This window comes from Rhinoraja longicauda, chromosome 11, assembly GCF_053455715.1.
Source record: "Rhinoraja longicauda isolate Sanriku21f chromosome 11, sRhiLon1.1, whole genome shotgun sequence".
In the NCBI taxonomy this organism is placed as follows: domain Eukaryota; kingdom Metazoa; phylum Chordata; class Chondrichthyes; order Rajiformes; family Arhynchobatidae; genus Rhinoraja; species Rhinoraja longicauda.
The window spans coordinates 50306857-50332685 of NC_135963.1; the positions used below are offsets into that span (position 1 = coordinate 50306857).

Genomic DNA, 25829 nt, shown 5'->3' on the forward strand with positions numbered 1-25829 from the left:
TACAAATTTCATATTTCAAATACTCAAATATTTCAAAGTGCATGGAGTTGTCAGAATAACATTTGTTCACATTTCATTCTTTATAATAATCAAGTGTCGTGATATAATATTGCTATCTCTTCTGCTTTAACGCATTGGGTTCTCAAGCATGAAATAAAATCTAAGATTGCCTTGTTCATGCAATAAACACTAAATTTCAGATTGTTTGAGGGGTTGTTATATTGACCTGGAGTTTGCATTGAGAATGGCATTATGGAGCAAATCTGATGGTGAATTCTGAGATGCACACGTGCACGGTTATTCTAAAGTCTGGAAGTTGCTGTTAGTGATCCCCTTCTCTTCAACTCTCATCTGGCATATTCAGCAATAATTGGTAAATTGACAAAATCGTAAGCTGTTTGGAAAGTCTTGACTGTTGAAAGTAACTGAAAATTTTATGCCTTGCTGACGGGTCTAATTGAGTTTTAATGGTATACAAAGGCAGAATTGGTTCAAAAAGTTTATTTTGCTCACATTGATAGTTGTTCTCAGCATTTAGCGGCTGATCAAGCTCTGATTCCACAGACCTGAATGCAGAATTGTTGAGTTAGATTTCTGGCTTTGGCATAATGCATGACAATAATTGTCTGAGACCAGCATAATCAGTAAGCAATGGGATTGGAGATTTGTTGGCATTTACTGTTAACACGTATGTGTAAATATGAAACATATGCACCGATGAGCCAAAACATTATGACTACTGACAGGTGAAGTGTATAACATTGATTATCTTATTACAATGGCACCTGTCAAGGGGTGGGATACATTAGGCAGCAAATGAACAGTCGGTTCTTGAAGTTGATGCGTTGGATGCAGGAGAAATGGGCAGGAGTAAAGACCTGAGCGACTTTGACAAGGGCCAAATTGTTATGACCAGACGATTGGGTCAGAGCATTTCTGTAACGGCAAGGCTTGTGGGGTGCTCCCAGTCAGCAGTGGTGAGAACCTACCGACAGTGGTCCGAGGAGGGACAAACCACAAACTGGCGACAGGGTGTTGGGCGCCCAAGGCTCATCGATGCGCGAGGGCAACAAAGGCTATCCCGTCTGGTCCGAACCAACAGAAGGTCTACTGTAGCACAAGTCACAGAAAATGTTAATGGTGGTCAATGGAGGAATGTGTCACAATACACAGTGCATCGCACCCTGCTGCGTATGGGGCTGTGTAGCTGCAGAGTGCCCATGATGACATAATGTTTTGGCTCATCGGTGTATCTGTATAATTTTAAAAATCACCAAAAAGCAGCATTTCTCTGTAAATCATTGCATTCAATGATTGGCTCTTCCATAGTTCCAATGTACAACCTGGTGCTGGATTGAAAGGAACTTTGTTCAGAGCATATAATGTACTCTCTTACCTAATTGATGAGGATGTTCTCCAGGATGCTGTCTGACCTGCTGAGTTACTCCAGCACTTTGTGTCTATTTTTTGTCCAGAATATCTGCTCCATTTCGTCTGGCCCTGGAATATCTCTAATTTTTTTAAACATTCCACGTTTGGCAACTGTGGTTTCAGCTGATTGGGCTCTGCTCCATGCTTGAGATAAGATGTTATTTACGAATTGTCCCATGAATCAGCCGGGCGCATTTTGCCATATTAAAAGCACTTTGTAATGCAGTTGTTGTTTGTGATGAGATCTGTGTGACAAATTCTGTTTAGTAGCTCAAGTCAATTATATTCCAGTCAGAACAAGCTCAAATTTGAGCAGGTACTTAAATATTTGGAAACTGGTTTATCGATACTCTGCTTTGAATGGTTGCAAATAATATTCAGAAGTAAATGGCTTTTAAACATGTAACTGAACACTTTTAAAATGACAAAGAAAGATATAAAATGCTGGAGTAACTCAGCGGGTCAGGCAGCATTTCTGGAGAACATGGATATGTGACGTATCGAGTCGAGACCCTCCTTCAGACAGATTGTAGGGAGTGGGAAAGAAAGCTGGAAGAAAAGATAGGCAGAACAGGGCATGACCACGAATAGGTAAACACAGGTGAGGGTTTTTTTTGATAATCAGATTGTTGGTAAAGGCCAGAGATGAAAAGTTAGTTGTGGGCACAAAAGCGTAAAGAGTTTTGAATTGTGGAGCTCTTTGAAAGTGACATTTCTTTGAAACTTTTAACGTAATATTCTTCATTCAACCCTTTCAGGCAGCTGCATTAAACTTGAAATATTTGGCTCGAGTTAGGTGCAAGGCTTTGTCTGCAGTTGACTATTAATCTGCAAATTATAGAATTTGGTTTGTTACCAAAATTCATCCTTGAGAAAATCATGCAGTGCATCCATATTTTAAGAACTAGTTTGTGTCGGAACTTGAAAATATTCGTTAAATTGCATGTGATAGAGTTATTTTAACTTGGCTTCTTCCATTATGCATGTATAGATTTTTGAAACTTTGCAAATCAGTAAGCTTTATTGCGGTGATGCAAACTAATGGTTCAAACTTGCTGCTTTAATGACTTTGGTGCATGTGTGTGGCTGCATGGTATTTCAAAATCTCAGCAGGCCTAATTTGCCTTTAATTCCATGATAAATGGAGATTAGATTTAATTGCATTTTCTTTTCAGCTTCCAGAAGCTTCAAGTCAGGCCTTGTTTGCGAACAGTCAAGCACATATTTGGGCACTGGAAGGTAATTGCTATTGTGGGGAAATGTGTTTCTTTGCTTCTAGTCAATTATATTGTGTTAATTGTGAAGCAATTACATGAATAGTGTCGCAGTCAAGGTCAGCAATCATTTCTACGAAGAAGGAGGTAGACACAAAAAGCTGGAGTAACTCAGCGGGTCAGGCAGCATCTTTGGAGAGAAGGAATGGGTGACGTTTCGGGTCGAGACCCTTTAGACTAAGAAGGAGGTAGTGAACTACCTTGAGTAGCAGTTATTCCACTAAAGGTACTACCGTGATGCCACTGGGTAAGAAATTCCATGAATTAGACACGGTGACAGGTGAGAATTGGCAATATTTTCACGTCAGGACGCAGTGTGACTTAAAGAAGACCCTGCATTCTCACACACCTGCCCACGTCCTCCTTGCCGGTCAGTAGAGGTCAGAGTTTTAGAAATTATATTGCCGGACTCTTGGTCTCTTTGCCTTCTTTGTGTTTATATCTATGTATTGAGCTCAGAACAGGTCATCAGAGATGTAAATATCCAGGAATTTGAAACTGCTAACTCTCCTCCACCAACCCACCAATGAAAAAAAAATGGTGTGTAGTCTCCCAACTTTCCCTTTGTGAAGTCAACAATTAATTCCTCTGTCTTGTTGATTTTAAATAAGGGCTTGCTGTTGTGACGCCATTCGACCATGTGCTCCATCTCACTCCTGCACACTGACTTATCACACCTGTGAATCGGCCAACTGCAGTGATGGCATTAGAGGATTAATAATTTGTATAATGCAACAAAGATAGACACAAAATACTGGAGTAACTTGGCAAGTCGCGCAGCATCTCTGGTGAAAATGTTAGGGTTGGAATCCTTCTTCAGACAGATTGTACGAGGGAGAGTGGGGGGGAAAACTGGAAGTGAGAAAAACAGGCTGGTATTTTTTCAGGCTGTCTCTAGTCAATAGTCAGCCTATCAGGGAACCTCCTTGCCTGAGGTCATCTGTTGATGGCTCCAGTGTGTCCTGTTCTTTCTTTGCTCCCATTTCCCCCCACTCTCCCTACTGCAATCAGTCTGAAGAGCAATCCTGACCCAAAGCGTCGCCTATCCATTTTCTCCAGAGATACTGCCTAACCCGCTGAGTTACTACAGCTTTTTGTGTCTGTAATTAATGAATGGTGTTGGTTGGAGCAGTACTTAATCATACAATTGTGAGAAAGATAATGTATTGAAAATCCTAGATATCAAACGCTTATGGGATTTTCCTTCTGAAATGACTTCATTCTGTCACTATTCTCTCTCAGTTTCAGCCTTTCCTATAGTTTATTTTAATCATTGTAATGCATTATTAATCAGTCCTTCCAATTCAAGCTCTGTACAGATGAGACATTGTCACATGAGGAGTGGCTTACATGCTGGAGAACAGAAAGAAGAGTCATGGTCTCCTTAAGAAAGGATAAACCCTGAGGTTGTGCAGAAGATGTGGTCCAAAAACCATCATAGAATATAATTTTATATATTGTATAGCAACGTAGGGGCAATTTTGATTGTTTGCAGCAATGACAACAGGAGCCAGTGATGATGAAATTAATTATTCGAGTTAAAGGTTAGCAGCAGGACAGAAAATCCCAACAGGATAGATGAAGTCCAGATGGATTAGTGGTCGATGATCAGTGTGGATTTGGGGCCTATTTCGGTACTGTATATCATGACTTGAACGCAAGACCAAGGGTTTCTGTTAAAACAAGCATGTTAAACAGTCAAAATTAAATGCTGAGCCTGTTTAACCAAAGCCAAATACATGCTCAGCCCATTTGCTATGAGGAGTTGTGTTGCTTTTTTAAAGAGTATTCCACCGGGTGGCGCCACAAACACTGGCTGCCTCGCCCACAGTCTGTCTGTCCTTTATGGTGAGTCGTAAGGCGATGTGCGTTGAGGTAGACGTTTATTGGAAGACTAACAACCGTGACAAAACCAACGCACTAAACGACAGACAACCATAAATCTTACTGTCTCTCTCGGAGTTCAAAACCAGACTGCTTGGTTCCTTTCCCTGCGCACCTCCTCACCTCTTCTACCAATCAGAGGGTTCGATGGTCTGGACCAATCCATATGCCCCTACATGACCCCCCCCCCCCCCCCCCCCCAGAACCCTCGGCACGGTACCGGGCAGGTGCCCGGACCACCGGAGCGGGTGCGGAGAGGAGAGGGAGGCCCCACCGGGGGTGGGGACGGGGAAGCCGGCACCGCGGGAGGAGGGGAAACTGACGGAGCCGGAGGCGGCAGTGGCAAGGCGACCGGGGGAAGAGGAGTCCCGAACGGGGGCAGCGAGGGGGAAAACTGCCGTACGGGAGCCGAGGTCGGCCCCGGCGAGGAGGTTGAGCCGCTGTGACGGGCTGGTCTGGGTCCAAATAGGCAGGCTTGAGGCGGGACACCGAGACGACCTCCTGTCGTGTGCCCACTTCCAACGTGAAGGTGACTGTGCCTTTCTTCACTACCCTGAACGGACCCTGGTAAACCGGCCGGAACGGGGGACGGTGGGCATCGATGCGTCGGAACACAAACTCGCAGTCGCCCAAGGCCGCCGGGACATGTGAAGGGGGATCCCCGTGACGAGAAGCAGGGACCGGGGCAAGGGACCCCACCCGCGCTCGGAGTGAAGCTAAGAGTGCTGGCATGGAGGGAGGGGGGGTAGAACATTGGGGGAGAACGTCGCCTGGTACCCGCAGGGGCGAGCCATAGACCAGGTCTGCAAAGGAAGCTCCGAGATCGTGCTTCGGAGCCGTGCGGCTACCCAGGAGAACCCATGGGAGCTGGTCGGCCCAGTGAGGGACGCTTTAAGCTGCCTGTGGAACCGCTCCACCATCCCGTTGGCCTGGGGGTGATAGGCGGTGGTTTGCTGTAATCGGGACCCGCACAGCTGAGTCAGAGCCACCCACAGGGACGAGGTGAATTGGGCGCCCCGGTCGGTAGTGATGACGTCCGGGACGCCGAAACGGGCAACCCAATTTAGTGCCAGAGCCCGAGCGCAGGAGGCTGCTGAGATGTCGGACAACGGGAGCGCCTCTGGCCACCAGGTGAACCGCTCGACTACCGTGAGGAGGTGGGTGTAGCCCCTGGAGTGGGGTAACGGGCCGACGAGATCCACATGGATGTGGAGGAATCGGACTGCGGGGACCGTGAACTGCTGGACGGGGGGCCGAGTGTGCCGGTGTACCTTGGAGGATTGACAAGGAATGCAGGAGCGGGACCAGGCGGCCACCTGCCTCCGCAGCCCGTGCCAGACAAAGCGAGCCGCAACCAGAGCCGAAGTGGCCCGGATGGACGGATGTGCCAGGCCGTGAATGGTATCAAAAACCTGGCGCCGCATGGAAGTGGGCACTACCGGGCGGGCGCGTGGCAGAAACATCGCACCAGAGTTTGGTACGCGTGAGACCACAGGCTACCTGTGCCAACCGCAACCCCGAGGTGGTGTGGGGGTACAGGGAGGGGGTGTCTTCCAGGCGCTGAGCCTCCGCGAGCTCCTGAAAATCCATCCCGGAACTTACCTCGGCAACCGGGGAAACCGCCGGTCTGGACAGGGCATCCGCCATGGCGTTTAGTTTTCCCGCAATGTGCCGAACGTCGGTGGTAAATTCCAAAACGAAAGTGAGGTGTCTCTGCTGGCGGGCCGACCACGGATCGGAAACCTTCAAAAAAGCAAACGTCAGTGGCTTGTGGTCAGTGAAGGCCACGAAAAGGCGACCCTCTAAAAAATAGCGAAAATGACGGATCGCCAGGTAGAAGGCCAGGAGTTCCCGATCAAAGGCACTGTAAGCTATTTCGGGGCAAGTGAGCTGGTGGCTGAAAAACGCCAAAGGGTGCCAGAGGCCGTTAACCTGCTGTTCTAAGACGCCCCCCACCGCCACGCCGGAGGCATCGACGGTGAGGGCGGTGGGGGCAGAGGAGCGCGGGTGGACGAGCATGGTGGCGTTCGCGAGGGCCAGCTTGGCCGCCGCAAAAGCCGCGTCGGCAGCAGGGGACCACACGAGCTCGGTGGGGTTACCCGCGAGGCATTGGAAAAGGGGGCGCATGATGCGAGCTGCCGCCGGGACGAATCGGTGGTAAAAATTCACCATGCCTACAAATTCTTGTAACCCTTTGATAGTGTCGGGGCGGGGAAAAGAGCGGATAGCAAGTCAAGTCAAGTCAAGTCAAGTCAAATTTATTTGTCACATACACATACTCGATGTGCAGTGAAATGAAAGTGGCAATGCCTGCGGGTTGTGCACAAAAATAATTACAGTTACAATAAATAAAGTTAATAAGTTACTAAACATAGCACCAAAAGTGTCGACAAAAATTTAGTCTCTGGGGTTATCAAAGTTGACAGTCCTGATGGCCTGTGGGAAGAAGCTCCGTCTCATCCTCTCCGTTTTCACAGCGTGACAGCGGAGGCGTTTGCCTGACCGTAGCATCTGGAACAGTCCGTTACTGGGGTGGCAGGGGTCCCTCATGATCTTGCTTGCTCTGGATCTGCACCTCCTGATGTATAGGTCCTGCAGGGGGACGAGTGTAGTTCCCATGGTGCGTTCTGCCACCTTCTCGGGCAAGGGAACGGCACCGGCCTGTGTGATCCGATGACCCAGGAAATCGACTGAGGATAGTCCGAATTGGCATTTGGACGGGTGTAGGATCAGACCGTGGTCCTGCAACCTTTGGAATATGGAGCGCAGGTGGGACCGGTGTTCGTGAGCCGACCGACTTGCCACGAGAATATCGTCCAGATAGATGAACACAAAAGGCATACCCTGACCCACATGATCCATGAAGCGTTGAAACGCCTGGGCGGCATTTTTGAGGCCGAAAGGCATCCGCAGCCACTCAAAAAGCCCGAACGGGGTGATCGTGGCGGTCTTTGGGATGTCTGCAGGGTGAACCGGGATCTGGTGATACCCTTGGACTAAGTCCAGTTTTGAGAATACGTGGCACCCTCCAGGCTGGCGGAAAAATCCTGAATATGCGGGATCGGGTATCGGTCAGCCGTGGTGATGGCGTTCAGACGTCGGTAATCGCCACACGGTCTCCACCCCCCAGATGCTTTTGGGACCATGTGTAACGGTGAGGCCCACGGGCTGTCCGACGGGCGCACGATCCCCAGCCGTTCCAAAGTGAGGAACTCTTCGCGAGCTACTGCCAGCTTATCAGGGGGTAGGCGTCGGGCTCGGCGGAAAAATGGCGGTCCCTCCGTAGGGGTGAAGTGCACGACTCCGTGCTTGGCGGCAGGTGTGTCGAAACGCTGGACTAGGAGCTCCGGGAATTCAGCGAGTATCGCAGCAAACGGGTCGGAGGTCGTGGTGACGGCCTGGACGGTCGGGCTGGATGACACGGAAACCGAAGGAGCGGGAGGGTCAACGCTACTGGACGACGGCTGCAGGCTCTTCCCGCGGACGTCAGCGATCAATGAGAAAGCCCAAAGGAAATCTGCTCCCAGGATTGCCTGGCCTACATCCGCGATGATGAAAGTCCAAGTCAAGTCAAGTCAAGTCAAATTTATTTGTCACATACACATACTCGATGTGCAGTGAAATGAAAGTGGCAATGCCTGCGGGTTGTGCACAAAAATAATTACAGTTACAGCATATAAATAAAGTTAATAAGTTACTAAACATAGCACAAAAAGTGTCTACAAAAATTTAGTCTCTGGGGTTATCAAAGTTGACAGTCCTGATGGCCTGTGGGAAGAAGCTCCGTCTCATCCTCTCCGTTTTCACAGCGTGACAGCGGAGGCGTTTGCCTGACCGTAGCATCTGGAACAGTCCGTTACTGGGGTGGCAGGGTTCCCTCATGATCTTGCTTGCTCTGGATCTGCACCTCCTGATGTATAGGTCCTGCAGGGGGACGAGTGTAGTTCCCCTGGTGCGTTCTGCCGAACGCACTACTCTCTGCAGGGCCATCCTGTCCTGGGCAGAGCTGTTCCCAAACCAGACTGTAATGTTGCCGGACAGGATGCTCTCTACAGCCCCAGAGTAGAAGCAATGAAGGATCCTCAGCGACACTCTGAATTTCCTCAGTTGTCTAAGGTGGTAAAGGCGCTGCTTTGCCTTACCCACCAGTGCGGCAATGTGCGTTGCCCACGTCAGATCCTCTGCGATGCGGACTCCCAAGTATTTGAAACTGCTCACCCTATCCACAATAGACCCATTTATCTCCAGTGGCGTGTACGTCCTTGGATGTTTAGCCCTTCTGAAGTCCACAATCAGCTCCTTTGTTTTAGTGACATTCAAGAGGAGGCTATTGTCCTGACACCAGAGTGCCAGATCAGTTGTAGGTCCTGGAACCAAAGGACAGGGACATGTCCCGTGTTCCGTAGGTACGGACAGGGCTGCCGGTCTTACCTGATCGCACTTCCTGGCAGGATGGAGGCACAATGCTGACGATCGCCCCGGTGTCCACGAGGAAAACGGTACCTGTATGTTGCTCAGCAAGGTAGAGGCGATAGTTCTGGCCGATCGAGATTGCCTCTACATTTGATCGGCCGAGGCATTTCCCGAGAATGTGCAGGGGCTTCTACAGTTGCGTGCCGCGCTGGTGTGTTTCTATGTCGCGGGCCTGTTTCAAAATGGCCGCCGTCGACGTAGCAGCTTGGCGGGTTTTTTGAAAAGTGGCGGGCGGATGGGCGCCTTCTTGGCCGCGCGGTCGGTCGCTCACCGGTGTGGAAACCCGATTTACTGATCCGGGGCGCCTCGTCTTTGCCGCGACCAGTGCATCCGCCTTTTCTGCGAAATCCATCGGGTCCCCGAAAGTAACGTCTGCTAGGACTACGCGGACGTCCTCTGGCAGCTTCTCGCGGAATGCCTCCTCGAACATGAGGCATTTGGTGTGCTCTCCCGCTAGAGTCATCATCTCCGTCATGAGGACCGACGGCGGTCGGTCCCCTAGCTCAGGTAAGTGCAGGAGTGTGCTGGCCCGCTGTTGTTGGCTGCGGCCGAATACTTGCCGGTTTCTGGCGGGTCGGTGATGTACTGCGCGACCCGTGCGGACGTCTCCGACGGCAGGACGCTCAATAGATGGTAGAACCTGGTTTCGTCCTCCTGTACTCCCCGGAGGTGGAACTGTGCCTCCGCTTGGGTGAACCACAGGTGTGGTTGGTGGGCAGAACGGGGGCAGATGAACGCCGACTGCGTTCGGCGTCGATGCCTCCCAATGGGACATTTGGTGATCTGTGATCACGTCGGGGTCACCACTATGGCGAGTCGTAAGGCGATGTGCGTTGAGGTAGACGTTTATTGGAAGACTAACAACCGTGACAAAACCAACGCACTAAACGACAGACAACCATAAATCTTACTGTCTCTCTCGGAGTTCTAAACCAGACTGCTTCGTTCCTTTCCCTGCGCACCTCCTCACCTCTTCTACCAATCAGAGGGTTCGATGGTCTGGACCAATCCCTGTGCCCCTACACCTTCTCTTTTTTTTTAATTTTAGGTATGTGTTAAAAGTATGTTTTAGTGTTCCTTGGTTTGTTTTGTTGGGGAAAACTTCTTTTCAATCTCTTACCTTGACGGAGATGTGATTTTTCTCCGTATCATATCTCCGTCCTCACTGTGGTCTAACATTGAGGAGTTGGCGGCCTTTCCTGGAGACCGGCCCGGCGCTTCATGCCGCGGGCGCGGCGCGGACTTTAACATCGTGGACCTGCGATCCTTTGCCGAGGATCGACTGTGGAGAGCTCCAACCGCGGGGGCCTGTGGACTTTAACATCGTGAAGCCCGCAGTCTCTGGTAAGAATAGGCCGACTCAGAAGCTCCATGCCGCGGAGAGAGATTCAATCGTCCCGACGCCGAAGTTTTGATCATCCCGACGCGAGGGCCTCGGACAGTCGGCAGCAGCGACTGTGGATGGTTCAACAGCCCTGACCACGGGTGGTTCAACAGCCATGACCACGGGTGAACAAAGAGGTAGATGATTGAACTTTATTACCTTCCATCACAGTGAGGAATGTGGAATTCGCTGTGGTGGATGTTTATGTTAAATTTTATTTTATGTGGCTGTGTGTCTTGTTGCTTTTTACTTGCTGTATGGTAACTCAAATTTCGCTGTGCCTTAATTGGTACATGTGACAATAAATTGATCTTGAGCTTGAAAAGCTATCAACTCAAACAATCCCACCAATAAATTAAAAATATTCTGATCAGAAATGTAATGTGGACATAATTGGAATACAAATAGTGGAGTGGGCAAGGTTGCATATTCCCTTTGCAGATAAGGAAGGTACGGTGTTGATTGTAATCGGTGAATATTCTACTTTTTAAGGAGGAAGGTTTAGAGTGTATTATTCCCAGTAGATTATCAATGCTCAGGTGGAACAGTGTGAAATCTTTCTAGTTTGTCCTTTTTAGTCATACCAGCAGCTTCAAACGCCATGGCATGCAAGTAGTGCCAGATGGAGTGATGTTAGATGGTCCACACACTGGTTCTTCTGTGTATTGCAGCCGTGCATCAACCCCACTGGGAATGCAGCATCTGTGGGTTTCAACTGCAAACCCACAAATTTAAGGAATTACTGTACAAGATTTTTAAATGTTATGTAGCTGTGTCGTGTTAAGAGGTCAACTATTTAGAACAGAGGTAACAAGAAACTTATTTCTTCAGAGATTTGTAAATCCTTGTAATTCTCACTTGAATGAGTAATGTGTTGGTGTACTTATTCAAACTGAGACCGTTAGATTTATGTAGATTAAGAGAATCAAGGGATGTGGGTGAAGGTTAGACTTGAGGTAAAATATCAGCCAGGAACTTATTCAATATTTACCATGCTCACAGGATTGTATAGCCTGCTCCTGTTATTGAAACCAATACTTGTATCTTGTATTTGGTTTTAGGCTGGAACTGATCATGCCATTGGGGCATCAGCTTTTTTTAACTTCACCAACTTGCTGCCTACAAACTACCCTTTTTTAATTTTGGGTTCCTGGCTTCCTGTTTACTTTTCCCATTACCCACTCATCCCACAGAATTGAGTTAAGGTATAAAATGAGATGGTCTATTAAAGGTTACCAGTGTAAGAAAAATGTTCCCGATGTTGAGGGAGTCCAGAATCAGGGGCCACAGTTTAAGGTTATTTTTCACCCAGAGAGTTGTGAATCTGGAATTCTCTGCCACAGAAGGCAATGGAGGCCAATTCACTGGATGTATTCAAGAGAGAGTTGGATATGGCTCTTAGGGCTAATGGAATCAAGGTATCTGGGGAGAAAGCAGGAATGTGGGACTGATTCTGGATGATCAGCCATGATCATATTGAATGGCTCGAAGGGCCGAATGGCCTACTCCTACACCTATTTTCTGTGTTTCTATTTTCAACCAGTTCTCATCTTGGTCTTGAACACACTTTTTCTGGGTTCCTCCATGGCAACTAAATAGCAGGACCCTGTGTATGGCAGACCTTTGTACAACGTCATGCTATGAAATGATGAGTCGTAACAAATTCCATCCAACAATCAGGGAAAAATTGATATCCAGCTGAATTACAGCCTGAGGATTTACTGGCTATCATAACTTTTGAGGTTTTCTAAATATTTCTGAATGTCCCTGACATTTAGAAATAATCAAACTTCTTTAAAAAATGAATCATTTAAGATTTGAAAATTATTTAAAAAAATTAATTGATTAAACATTTTAAGTAAATCCAATTTAAAAAATAAATAAGTTACCTGACAACCGTTCTGCAGAGCAACTGTTTTTCATTGAAATGAAAGGACCTGTTCAAATCCCAGGTCTAGTTCAGCAGTGGTTCAGACAGCAGATTCCTTAATGTAAATGCTGGAAAATTGCAGCATATTCACTTCCCAGTATCAGAGTCAAAGAAACCCCAGCATCGACATTCTGTGTCCACTTGGTAATCCTGATCCGTCTAAAACAAGTATTAAAACTTACAGGAGTATGTACTAACAATTTGACATGATGCTCCTGACACGTTTGGACCTAAATTATCCTTTACAAATAAGATAATAATACTGCTAAATATTAAATTATTTTTAAAGGCCTAACTACACTTGCTTTATTTTGAGTTTGTTGGGTTTTTCCGTCAGTTTAGACCTAGAATATTTGGCATTCAGTTTAGACCTAGAATAACCATTCGACCCGCTATTGGTTACTGAGACTTCTAATTGACAATCTAGATGAAATGCTCTTCCTTCCTGTGGTGCCCCCTTCCTTCCCTTCCCCCCCCCCCCCCCAAAACTGATCATTGGAGTAAGCTCTTATTTAATCGTGCATAGATTTAATTTCATTTATCTCTTCTTTTGCAGCCATTTCTCATCTTGTGGCAGCTTCATTTACGGAAGACCGATACGGTGTAGTGCAGACAACGCTATCATCTATTCTGTGTGCCATGCTCTCTCTCCAGGAGGTGAGAATCTTTTAGGTTCTTTATAAACATAGCACAAAAAGTAAGGAAATTTGTGTTTGGTAGATTATTTCTTTGTTGTAACAATGCTTCTTGGCAATAAATCTTATACCTTTGGAAAGCCTGTTTATTTCCCTTTTAAATGGTGCCACATTTGTAAGGAACATGCATTTGTGGGATGAGCAGCAGAGCTGAGTATATGGGTTGCGCCCATGAAAAATGTGCCAAATCTTCTCTGCCAAGGCCAAACAGCTTATTCTGCTGTTGCTATTGACTCTTGTTTTGAGTTTCTGGTACCCCCAGGTGCTGACAATCAGGTGCCTCGTTGGCTGACTTGCGACAAATGCAGGTTGAAGAATGGGATGCCATCCCACAACAGTGTGTGACCAGGCTGGTGACCGGCATGAGGAGGAGGTGCCAGGCTGTTGTGGCTGTGTATGGTTCTTCCACACGCTACTGAGGCTCCTGTTTATTAAATGAATAAATTGTTAAATTGCCAATATGTCTTAGACAATAGACAATAGACAATAGGTGCAGGAGTAGGCCATTCAGCCCTTCGAGCCAGCACCGCCATTCAATGCGATCATGGCTGATCACTCAATCAGTACCCCGTTCCTGCCTTCTCCCCATACCCCCTCACTCCGCTATCCTCAAGAGCTCTATCCAGCTCTCTCTTGAAAGCATCCAACGAACTGGCCTCCACTGCCTTCTGAGGCAGAGAATTCCACACCTTCACCACCCTCTGACTGAAAAAGTTCTTCCTCATCTCCGTTCTAAATGGCCTACCCCTTATTCTCAAACTGTGGCCCCTTGTTTCTTCAGACTTCAATCATCCAATCCACCAAACAACACCGAACAAGAGTCAATGGCAGAATAAGCTGTTTGGCTTGTAGATAATCCTGATTCATCAAGTTCCATTAAAACCTTGTACCTTATTATTTTTAACTAAACTTATTTTTAAAACCAGGCTGTGGACAAACATTTTAAACTACCTCATGCATCTTGCAAGCCCACGAGATCGCCTGGTACTCTCGTAGATTCTTCTTACAAGACTCTGAGATTTGCCCTTCGCGCCACCCTGAAAACCGCAGTTTACAGGATAACTACCACCTTTGGAGACCATTTAAAGTAAGTCTATATTCCACATATGTCCTTTTCTTTAAGATACTGCCAGATACAATTGCAACATTTCTCTCTGGTCTTGCTAGATAGTTTAAAATGAATTATTGATTTTGATTTTAAATTGATAAAATCCTTTGATTCATTTTATGTCAATTTCCTTCTCAAACGATGTGTCATGTTTAAATATATTCTTAATTCCAGGGCTGTACAACTTTCGTCAGAACACAGAAAAAGGCTGCAGCAGTTTCTGGAATACAAGGAATGAAGCAATTGAAATCTTCCAGGGACCGTGCTCACAAGGTCAAGACTCTATAACACACTACCAGCATTCTCTTTTTGTTCTATAAGCTCCTTTTTATATTCTGGCAAGTGCGGTGTTTTGTTTTGATTGAAAATATTAAGAATAATCCTAAGATTTCCCTGTTCATGGGAAGAGACTTCTCGGCTGATCATTTGGTAACTTTGTACATCTTTGTAGTAGAGAGTGTATGTTTGTAAAGGATGACTTTTGTATTTCTTTTGAAATGCTGTTTGAAATTTAGCAAGGTTATGCCTGAGGTTCTAATAATTTGTGACTGCTGTATCTATTCATATCTCAATAAATGTGGTGTCGACATCGAATTTCTGACGGTTTATGCGTTAAAATAGATTCCTTCGCCACAACCACAAATATATTGGAAATTCCTTGAAAGGCAAAAAAAACTTCAGATAAACTGCTGTAAATCTGGAGAAAAAAAAGAAGTGTTTCAGTACCTGTGGAGAGTGTTTTTTGGTACAGAGAAATATTTGGATGGAGACCAAATGAAGCAGTTATGGCTGAGAAAGTTATGAAAGTTAACCAGTATTTCCTATTTGTATTGGAACCGGCAGAAATATTAACTCTGTTTTTCTCTCTCTCCATGGATGCTATTTGACCTGCTGAATATTTTCAGCATTTTCTTTTATTTCAGATTTACATCAATTCTGGTGGTTTTCAACTTCTCATTCATTTTCCTCCTATTTACATCTTATGCAAACAGTTTACCTCTGATAAACTGGACTCAACTTCTTCTCTCAACTGACCACCATCTGTGTCATTCAGTATCTCTTCAACATTTTCCAATCAGGCATTTTTCTCTAACCCTCTCCCTTCTCTGCAACCTAATATATATTTGATTACAAAATTGTTGTATATGAATCTGTTCTCTAAATACTCAGATCAATACTTGTTCCATGTAAACAATGGCTGTTATCCACTTTTAGATACGGTATCTAGCTGCAAATGTCCACACAGAAAAAGGCCTAATTTTTAATATATTTCTGCAGTGAAAATTGAAAGATGAATATATATTAAAGAAGTTAAGTTTATCAAGAATAAAGTGGTCTGAATGTTCCCCATTTTCTCTGACTCTCCTAAGGGACTTGCAGGACTACAGTTTTCTTCAGAACACTTGTTTTATATATGCCAATATCTGTTACCCTTAATTCTTGAGCAAAATTTGGCTTGCGTTTTGAAGTGATTTTAACATTATTGTGCCCAAAAGGAACAGGAAGGACATTAGCCATTTTCTGATTATTAATATCTGCAATCTATACCTGATTTGTTTTCAGTTACACCATGGGCTAGATTCCAAATAAAGTACCCTTTGCAATGAAGCACAACATCTTAACCTCATTTTGAAGTTTTTAAAAAATCTTCATTTGCACAAGATTAGCATTTCCCATTTTCATACTAGTCTTCCCATTGCTTCAATGTGGCTGGTCCAGAACGAATTGCTGGTGATATTTATTCCTAAGACATTGAAGATATCAACAATCTCTACCTCAGCACCGTCAATGTATCCAAGATATGTGAGCCACTTCGCTTCGTGAAGGCAATCACAATCTCCTCTGTCTTGCTGATGTTGATGAAGAGGTTGGCACCAGGGCATCAGGTTCTCAATCTCCTCCCTGTACCCTGCCTCGTCATTATTTGATATCTGGCTCACTACCGAGGAGTCTACGAATTTGGAAATTGAATTGGATTGGTATTTGGATGCACGGTCATGAGTGTTTCGGGTGTATAGAAAGGGGTTGAGAACACGTGCTTGCGGGGCACCGGTGTGGAGGATGATTTATCACCTATCTTCACTGATCTATCGGTCAGGAAGTCAAGGTTCCATTTGCAAAGGGGTGCTGACTCTTAAGTTCTCATAATTTAGCAATTATGCCTGTGATGATTTTTGAATTTTAGACCAGCTGTTTCTATTCATGCTGTCCAAGTCACTAACTGCTGCATTAATAATAGAGTATAGGACAGAGGTTGTTTTTGTGCCGTTGCAGGCAATGGTCATTCTGCTCAATTTAAAAGGAAACAAAAGAAACTGAAAATGCTGGAAAACTGAAATCAAAACAAAACAGCTGGTCAAGCAGCATCTGTGGAAGGAGAAGTAATTAATGCTGAGGGTGAAACTAATTTTGTCAAACTGGAAAAGAAATATTTTTGAATGTGGAGTCGTTTCATTTATTATTGTCACATGTACAGTGAAAAGCTTTTGTTGTGTGCAATCCAGTCAGCAAAAAGACTGTACATATTTATAATGGAGCCGTCCACAATGTATAGATACAGGATAAGGGGAATAAATAAAGATTTAAAAGAGTGGAGTGATTGGAATGAATGATTGTAGATCCGCTGCTGCAACCAACACGTAAAGAGTCACTTGGCTTCAGTACCATCTTGGATCGTCTGCCACATCTCAAGTATTTTCCTGAGATCTCTAGAAGTATTTCAATAAGAGAAATTACAGTGAACCATAAGAAACTCAAATAATGATGCAAATTGTATCTATCGTCAGAGAAATAGACCCAGGAAACGTGAAAGACTGGAGGAATGCACTCGTAATATACACCGATGAGCCAAAACATTATGACCACTGACAGGTGAAGTGAATAACATTGATTATCTTGTTACAATGTCATCTGTCAAGGGGTGGTGTATATTAGGCAGCAAGTGAACAGTCAGTTCTTGAAGTTGATGGATGCAGGAGTAAAGACCTGAGCGACTTTGACAAAGGCCAAATTGTTATGGCCAGACGACTGGGTCAGAGTACCTCTGAAACGGCAAGGCTTGTGGGGTGTGCCTGGTCAGCAGTGGTGAGTACCTACCGACTGGTCTCAGGAGGAACAAACCACAAACCGGTGACATGGTATTTGTCGCCCAAGGCTCATCGATGCGCGAGGGCAACGAAGGCTATCCCGTCTGGTCTGGACCGACAGAAGGTCTACTGTGGGATGTCACAGAAAATTTTAACGGTGGCCCCGGGAGGAATGTGTCACAATACACAGTGCATCGCACCCTGCTGCGTATGGGGCTGCGTGGCTGCTAACTCGGTCAGAGTGCCCATGATGACATAATGTTTCGGCTCATCAGTGTATATGATATATCTCCCTATATAAGGAAGGACTGCAGTGATGGTTTGCTATATTGGTTTGTTAGTGCTATGGAGAGAGATTACGCAGATTGGCCTGTGCTCTCTTGATTCCAGAACCTCGTGTTCTTGAATTCTTGAGGCATTTGGCAAGATAGGGTTTCTAGAGCCAGGGGAAATATTCTCCAAATAAGCGAATGGCCATTGAGAACAGATGCGAAGGAATTTCCTCATCCGGAGGATAGTTCATCTTTGGAGCTTTCCACCAAGTGTGCTGAGGTCGCTCAGTTGCCAAAGCCATTCAAGGGGACATGGATTTCTGGATGTAGAGGGAATTGATGGCTAAAGGGGTGGAACAATGTAAGCGACGCTGAGGTAAAAGATCACCCACGATGGGAGCAGAATTGGGCCATTCGGCCCATCAGCCATGATTGAAGTCTACTCCGCCATTCAATCATGGCTGATCTATCTGTCCTTCCTAACCGCATTCTCCTGCCTTCTCCCCATAACCCCTGCGTTCACAGAGCTGCTGAGTGGTGTTTTTTTTTATTTTAGCATTTCCTGTTTTATTGACGGCGAAGGAGGTTGAGCAGACTCCACGATGATGTTTCCATCTCCTAATCAGTTACTATCCCTGGAAAAGACGCTGGATCGAAGTGCTGCACTGCAACCCGAGTTGTTGCATCCACCCGCATGCGACCCAGATGTGGAGCAGCAACAGCCCTGCCCTGCACAGTGGTCGCCTCCAGCATCTTGACCATCAACAGACGTACACCGTCACCTGGAGCCACGGCAGGTGAGTTGACGAACACCTTAGCCTTCTTAATTTTAAAACAAGCATTTTAATTGGTCTTGATTTAAAGGATATTTATTTTGCAATTAAAGAACAAATTATAAAGACGAGACATTTAAACGATTTCCCCGTAGCCTTGCTGTAAACCACTGAAAGACGTAGTCACGTTGATTCTCTGAGATGTGGCGATTTTGTAAATGTTTTGCACAGCACACATCATGCGGTCGAACACACGCAGACAATGTAAACACGCGTATCTTTATGTCCGCGTACAGTGAGACCTGACTACTTCGCCAATTGTTCTGCCATTATTGGCGGCGATTTTCTCTTTAAATTGCTGGGAATGGGGCTCAGTTTGGGGAAATTCTATAAATTGTAGTCGATGTTTTTACTGAAACGTTGTCTCGTCTTTCTTTGCGAGTTAGCGCCGCCTGATTTGCCAACTTTTGCTTGACTTTCTCCGTTTCCCGGTGAATGTCGTGCAGGTTGAGCGCGCCTTCGGGTTTCCTCGTCTGGAAGCGCCTGTAGATGGGGATGGACGCGATGGTCTGGACGCATTTATCCAAAGTCTGGGGGCAGCACTGTTTGCTGAACAGGGACTCTCTAAAGAGGCGATTAACTCGCAGGGTCTGATCTCTCTGAATCTTGGTCTCTTCCCACAGTTTCAACACGCGGTCATATTCGTTGCTCAGACTTCTCACCTGACTCTGTGCTGCCAAGAGGCGATCTTCCAAAAGCTTCCTGACATTCTCCGCCTGAGCCTGCTCCGAAGCCAATTTGTCTATTTCCTGGTTTAACCTGGAGTTTTCTTGCTGCAGGTTCTTGCATCGTTCCGCCCTCTCCTTCAGTTCCTTCACCACCTCCTTGGTTAATTTGCTCGTCAGTCTGGGATCGGTGTCCAGTTGCAGCTCTGGTTGAAGTTTTTTGATGGTTTTATGCAAGTCCTTGTTCTCAGCGTTCAGCGCTTTGACCTTCTCTTTCAGTTCGCGGATCTGCGAAGCCATCGACGTCCGGATCACTTGCAGTTTATCTCGGTTGAATTCCCCTCTCTTTGATGCTTCGTCTCGCTCTTTCCTGTATTTTAGTAAGAGTTTCTTGGTCTCAGACTTGGTCAGTGCGTTTCTCGAGTCCCGGACCTCCCCCTTTGGGCTGGACATGTCTAATCTGAGGCTGGAACAAACGCACACAAAATGATTCAACAACCCTCCTAACTTCCGCACTAGTTTGACTCTGTTTATCCTGGTGATGTTTGCAATGAAACGCGCAATGGGTATTATATAATTCTCGCAATTCCTCAATCTATTAAGTAATCAGCAGTACAATTGACTAATCCGATTCCAATGTCAGCAGGGACGAGAACTGGAAGGTGAAGATTACTTTGTTTATGGCCGTACCATATTCCGAAGGTGACTGAAGCTATTGATAGGGAATTGATAAATTCTTGAAAGGGTAACACAAAATGCTGGAGTGACTCAGCGGGTCAGGCAGCCTCTCGGGAGAGAAGGAATGGGTGACGAGACCCTTCTTCAGACTGATGTCAGGGGAGGGGGCGGGACAAAGATAGGATGTAGAGACAGGAAGACTAGTGGGAGAGTTGGTCTTTATAGGGAATTGGGGAAACGCAGGAAAGGTTGATCAAACATAATTATTTCGAAGTCCGAACACACTGGGGTAAAAGACTGCTTTCTACTTCATGTGGACGAAGAATCAGTTTGTTCTCGACTAGTTACTCCAGCGGTTTCCGCGTTGAGTTTTGCGGTGATTTTATTTAATTGGAGACAGGCTCGTTGGACAGTTAGTTATTCTCTGAAAAATGGCCCTTCTTCCTCAAAAAGAGAATTTCAGCGATTACTCTGCATTAAATGTATAACTGGCCGAAAACAAATCGAATCTCAGTCAGCATAAGGTAAGAAATTAGTTTGCATAAACCGAGGAAGATTAAACAATATAAATCATACACATTTATTATGAAGACTCTGGCTCTTCATCTCATTCCATATCTTCCCCCTTGCTTCTGATACAGAATTCAATGCCCCGAAAACCTTCATATCAGTAAAAACAAAATCTTCAATCCCCTCTCGTGGACTGAAATAAAATTTACACCACTAAGTTACTAATTGAACAACTGATGGAACCATTTTAATTTAGCAAAGGTTTCCTAATTTTCATTCTCAGATATCTGAACCGTAAAAAAAACCCCAATGGATGGAAAATGTTTTTTTTTTCCTTGCAACCAAATTCTTTATCATGGATAACTTAGCGTTATGTTTTTGTCTTTGATATCTTTCGTTAAGCGACCATTCCAACTATCACGTGTTAATGTCGACACTACACTCCTAGGGATTATTATTTATTTCTAACCCGTTTCCGATCCATGGGATTCCTTGCCTTTTCTGCAGTTTAACAAACAAACGCGCTCTTTCTGTAGATTCCCAGCGCCCTACCATTGTATATTTACTGAAACCGCAGCCTCCTCAGATTTTTTTCATGCGTCATTGTTAATTTTGAAGACAAGGAAATGTTCAATATACGAAACATAGAAACATAGAAAATGGGTGCAGGAGTAGGCCATTCGGCCCTTCGAGCCTGCACCGCCATTCAATATGATCATGGCTGATCATCCAGCTCAGTAGCCTGTACCTGCCTTCTCTCCATACCCCCTGATCCCTTTAGCAAAAAGGGCCACATCTAACTCCCTCTTAAATATAGCCAATGAACTGGCCTCAACTACCTTCTGTGGCAGAGAATTCCACAGACTCACCACTCTGTGTGAAGAAATGTTTTCTCATCTCGGTCCTAAAAGACTTCCCCCTTATCCTTAAGCTGTGACCCCTGGTTCTGGACTCCCCCAACATCGGGAACAATCTTCCCGCATCTAGTCTCTCCAACCCCTTAAGAATTTTATATGTTTCTACAGTCAGGCCACAGAGCGACCGGAGATACGACCCGCAAAATAATCGCATCTCCGGAACGGTATTTCATTCGTCACACACAAAGGGAAATGCTAAAGTTTGTTAGCCGTCTACTTAATTGTGAAATGGTTTCCAAACGGCAAGCCAGGAATGGTGTCATGAATTAAAAACATTGCCTTTGAGATTGAAATAATCATTTCAAATAATCACTTTTAGAGCCCTTTAAGTTGATGACATTCAACAGCAGTCTGCAATATCAATCCAACATGTTGTTGAATTTAATATTTAATTTGTTAACACTGTTGGAAAGTAAACTTTTGAAGTTGGCATTGTTTACTTTCATTTGTTTTGACGAAATATTTTTTCTTTAAATGGACTGCAAAAGTGAATCTAACAAAAGGGGATCACTTTTTCTAATTGGTCCCAACATCCCAACCGGTATCGCCTCTTGTTTCACCGTTCTTTATTTAGCCCGTTTGAAATGTATATCAGGCGATGCACAGTGAGATCTTTTTCAATTATTCAGTTCAAATCATGTAAAATCAGTAATGAGTAAATGAAAAAAAAATCTTAAGTTTCCACTCATATTGCCCACCAGTTGCACAGAGGCTACAGTTGATACCTAGGTTCAGATGAATAATTTTCCGTGGAGGATCCGTGCAGCCGAGAGACATTCGATCTATGGCAGTATACTTGAGACTTAGTTTGCAGAGCCTCTGTCCCCATGAACCGACCCTCCTCACAGAGCCTCAGTCATACAGCGGGGAAACAAGCCCTCCGGCCCAACTTGTTCACGCCGACCAACTTGCCCCATTTACACCAGTCCCACCTGCCTGCGTTTGGGCCATGTCCCTCTAGACCTATCCTGCGCGATAACCACTTATGAGGTGTTTGCGCAGTAATCAACCAGAACCAGAACTATCCACATACCTGCCGAAATGGGTTTTTTTAACGTCTTGATAGTACCTGCCTCAACTACCCCCTCCGGCAGCTCGTTCCATATATCTACCACAACGTTGCCCCTCAATTTCCCCTCTCACCCCAAACCTATGTCCTCTGGTTCTTGATTCCCCTCTTCTGGTGAAAGACTGTGCATTTACTCTATCGATTCCTCTCATGGTCTTATACACCTTTGTAAGATCACCCCTCATCCTTCTGCGCTACAAGGAATAAAGTCCTCGGCTGCCCAATCTCTCCCCATAGCTCAGGTCCTGGACTGGCAACATCCTCGTAAGTCTCGTTGTCCCTGCCTTGTATTTATACTAGGTTTAGGTTTAATATTGTCACGATTTATCCAATTAAATCAGATACTACTGTACAAATAAATGCACTCAAGCCAAACTCAAGTACAATAGACAGTGCAAACGGAAAAATACAGAGTGCAGAATATAGTTCTCAGCAAAGTGGCGCAACACCTCCATAGACAAAGTCCACAGTCCGCAATTGGGCAGAGGTGAATGGGGCAGCACCCTAGTTTATGGAAGCCTGATCACTATTAACAACGACCGCAATACTCTAACTCCTGCAATGCTTCCTCATACTGAACACATAAAAATATGCCACGGCTCACGGTTGTAATGCAACCAGGATTAACATGAGTTTCTCCAATTCACCGGAATTAGTCAACTGATCACAGATTTAAACTCTGAAGTCTGAAGAAGGGTCTCGACCCGAAACGTCACCCATTCCTTCTCTCCTGAGATGCTGCCTGACCTGCTGAGTTACTCCAGCATTTTGTGAATAAATACCACAGATTTAAACTAGCATGGTGCCAACAGACTGGTTCCGGAGAGTTCTGTTAAAGAATGCCCAGCACTGACACCGATTCAATTATTTTGATGCACTTTAGGAAAGGAAACAGCGTTCCTCAAATTGGAAAGATGTCACCCCTGAAATGGGTGAAATGTTAACTTTCACTTTCGAGAGTACCCAATGTAAACATGTTCATTGTTTACCTCTAATGACGCACCATCCCTCCCTCGGCAAGATGCGGGTCACCGCAGCCCCATGTTCACTCCCAGGCTTTCCATCAGCATTTGTGGCAGTAAGCACACAGTAATATATAATGAATGCGGCATCGCTCAACTGCCATTTGACATCAGTTATACACACCCCTTACCGGCCGCCTCTTGCATTACATTTTTAACCCGATCAGGATTTCCTTCTCGTTCTTTCTGCCTAATTCGGCTTCCCTATCGGGGTTATTAATAATTACACTGATGTGCGACCTCTATTTCCAGGAATCCTCCACCTTTGCTCTAATTCACCTCGATCAGACATATTCATTGTGAATACCGCGACTGGATGAGCCCTTTTGCAATGATAACGCGGTAACGCGTTCAAGATCTGCTATTGGCTTTATCCCGTGCAGTCTGGCCGCACCTTGCATTTTTATCCAGGGGCAGCAACTGTGCCAACGACCCACACAGCTGCACTTATTAACAGAAAAGATGCCAAGCTTAACTTCAGGATGTTTTTCCCCCTCCCAGTATACTCAAGCAAGTTCCATAGTTAATTAGCAATTATAAAATTCCTAACATTTCTTAATTAATTAAACGTTAGACAATTGGCAAAGTCTGTAAAATGCTCCCTACACTTATTTTGTTTACCAATGGCGTTTTGACATTGTTCTGCCAATATCTTGTTTTTCAGCTTGCTGCAATGTGATCATTTTAAAAGCAATGAAAAGGATGAAGCGCCCTCATACCTGTTTCCTGTTTATGTTTCATCCAGGGTGTGAACAACATGTTGAGGGAGCCAATTTGTTTGTGTGGACAGAATCTGTCTGCAACTCTCTTCAAATTGATTGGATTTCATTTAATTGTCAATGGAAGATCTGACGCTACTGGTATTTAACCTGTCCAGTTGCCATTGAGATAACAGAGCTCATCTTTTCTTTTGCCACCAATATACCCAGCTCAAATTGCAGCCATTAATCAAGATCCATTAGTCACAACACAAGGAATAATCAAGAGTAAAAGCAGATTATGGTTGCACCATAATCAGAGTTTAGTGGAACTGAAAGTCAAAAGCTGTTGAATTTCTCATATCCAGCTCTATTCTTCCCGCTTTGGTCATTCCGTGCAGTCTTTTGTAGGGTTGTTCACATCATCTATAATAATAATAATAATACATTACATTTGTATAGCGCTTTTCTAGACACCCAAAGACGCTTTACATGGTTAAGTAAGACATAAAAATAAGTAAATAAACGAACAGAAAAAGGAAGAATAAGGTGAAGCGACGGTCAGTGGTTGAAGGCAGTGTTGAACAGGTGAGACTTCGGTGATGTTTTGAATGTGGTGAGTGAGGAGGAGTCTCTGATGGTTTGAGGTAGTGAGTTTCAGAGGATGGGAGCAGCGATGGAGAAAGCCCTGTCCCCCCAAGATCTGAGTTTGGTCCGGATGGGGGGGGACGGGGGGACGACAGACAGGAGGTCCCCCTATGGAAAATAGCAAACTTCAATAACTTGTTCATCATTTTGCAAGTGAAGAAAATCTTCATTTCACCCACCGAGTAGACTGCTTTAATGCAATTTCAAACTCAAACTCATAATGATCTCCAAGAGAGGTACCCAGGATGAATAATTTAGAAAGCCTTGCCTTGAATAATGAGAAGTCTTCCATGTTGTAATCCTGGGTGGTATGTAAAAGTGGAGCATCACTGACATCCACAAATTATCCTGAACACGATGTTAGGATGATTATATTCCAAGACACTCAACCAGCCAGCCATGGCAATGTTAAGATCATGTAATAGACAATGAATTACACGCATTAAACACCACAAATAGCCTGATACTTGGCAATTGGAGCAAACATCTGCAGATGCTAGAAATGAACATCGAGACAGAAAGCACAGAAAATAGCATCAGGTTAAGCAGATGCCAACTTTTCAGATCAAAGGTCCTTCATAAGAACTGAAAACTGAAATGCATGTGTATTTTAAGTTGCTGAGATGAAACCCTAGTACATTGATAATTATCAGATCACGATATTTTTGCTGAAGGTTGGGAGAAATATTGGCAAAGACCCAAGAACAATCCCCTCTAAGTGTGCTATGGAATTCTATTTGCACTTGACATTATAGCAAATGGTTTCATTTCTCATTTGCAGAGCATCCTGACAATTTTGAACTACTTAAGGACTGCACTCAAGTACCAACTTTAAAATTGGGACTTGAACACATACAACCTTTTCAGATGAGATTAATATCATGAATATACTAACATCTCTTTATACACACACATATATACGTATGCACACACGCATATATACACACGCACACATGCATATACACACGCACATATATACACGCGCACATACATGCGCACACATATACGCACACATACATATACGCACACATACACACACACACATATACACACACGCACACATATATACACACACATTCATATATATATATATATATACACTGATGAGCCAAAACATTGTCATCATGGGCACTCTGACCGGTCTGCAGCCGCGCAGCCCCATATGCAGCAGGGTGCGATGCACTGTGTGTTGTGACACATTCCTCCCGTGACCACCATTAACATTTTCTGTGACTTGTGCCACAGTAGACCT

The 25829-nt window shown here is 45.0% G+C and overlaps 2 protein-coding genes across 3 annotated transcripts in view; one reads left to right on the forward strand and one right to left on the reverse strand.

The window, feature by feature from the left end:
* The window catches only part of ndc1 (NDC1 transmembrane nucleoporin), a 39616-nt gene extending 22875 nt beyond the window's left edge, over positions 1–16741 (forward strand). For both annotated transcript variants that reach the window (XM_078407656.1, XM_078407657.1), the window contains exons 15-18: positions 2607–2670; positions 12933–13033; positions 13998–14158; positions 14354–16741. In XM_078407656.1, the coding sequence (XP_078263782.1) occupies positions 2607–2670; positions 12933–13033; positions 13998–14158; positions 14354–14417 (390 nt within the window). In that variant the 3' untranslated portion in view covers positions 14418–16741. The remainder of the gene's footprint in view (positions 1–2606; positions 2671–12932; positions 13034–13997; positions 14159–14353) is intronic.
* Positions 16742–18445: 1704 nt separating this feature from the next.
* Positions 18446–23335, reverse strand: LOC144598141 (uncharacterized). The gene is made up of 2 exons (XM_078408032.1): positions 23199–23335; positions 18446–19501 (listed from the first exon to the last, which is right to left on the reverse strand). The coding sequence occupies exon 2, from the start codon at positions 19486–19488 to the stop codon at positions 18682–18684; it is 807 nt and encodes a 268-aa protein (XP_078264158.1). The 5' UTR covers positions 19489–19501; positions 23199–23335; the 3' UTR covers positions 18446–18681.
* Between the last annotated feature and the right edge of the window lie 2494 nt (positions 23336–25829).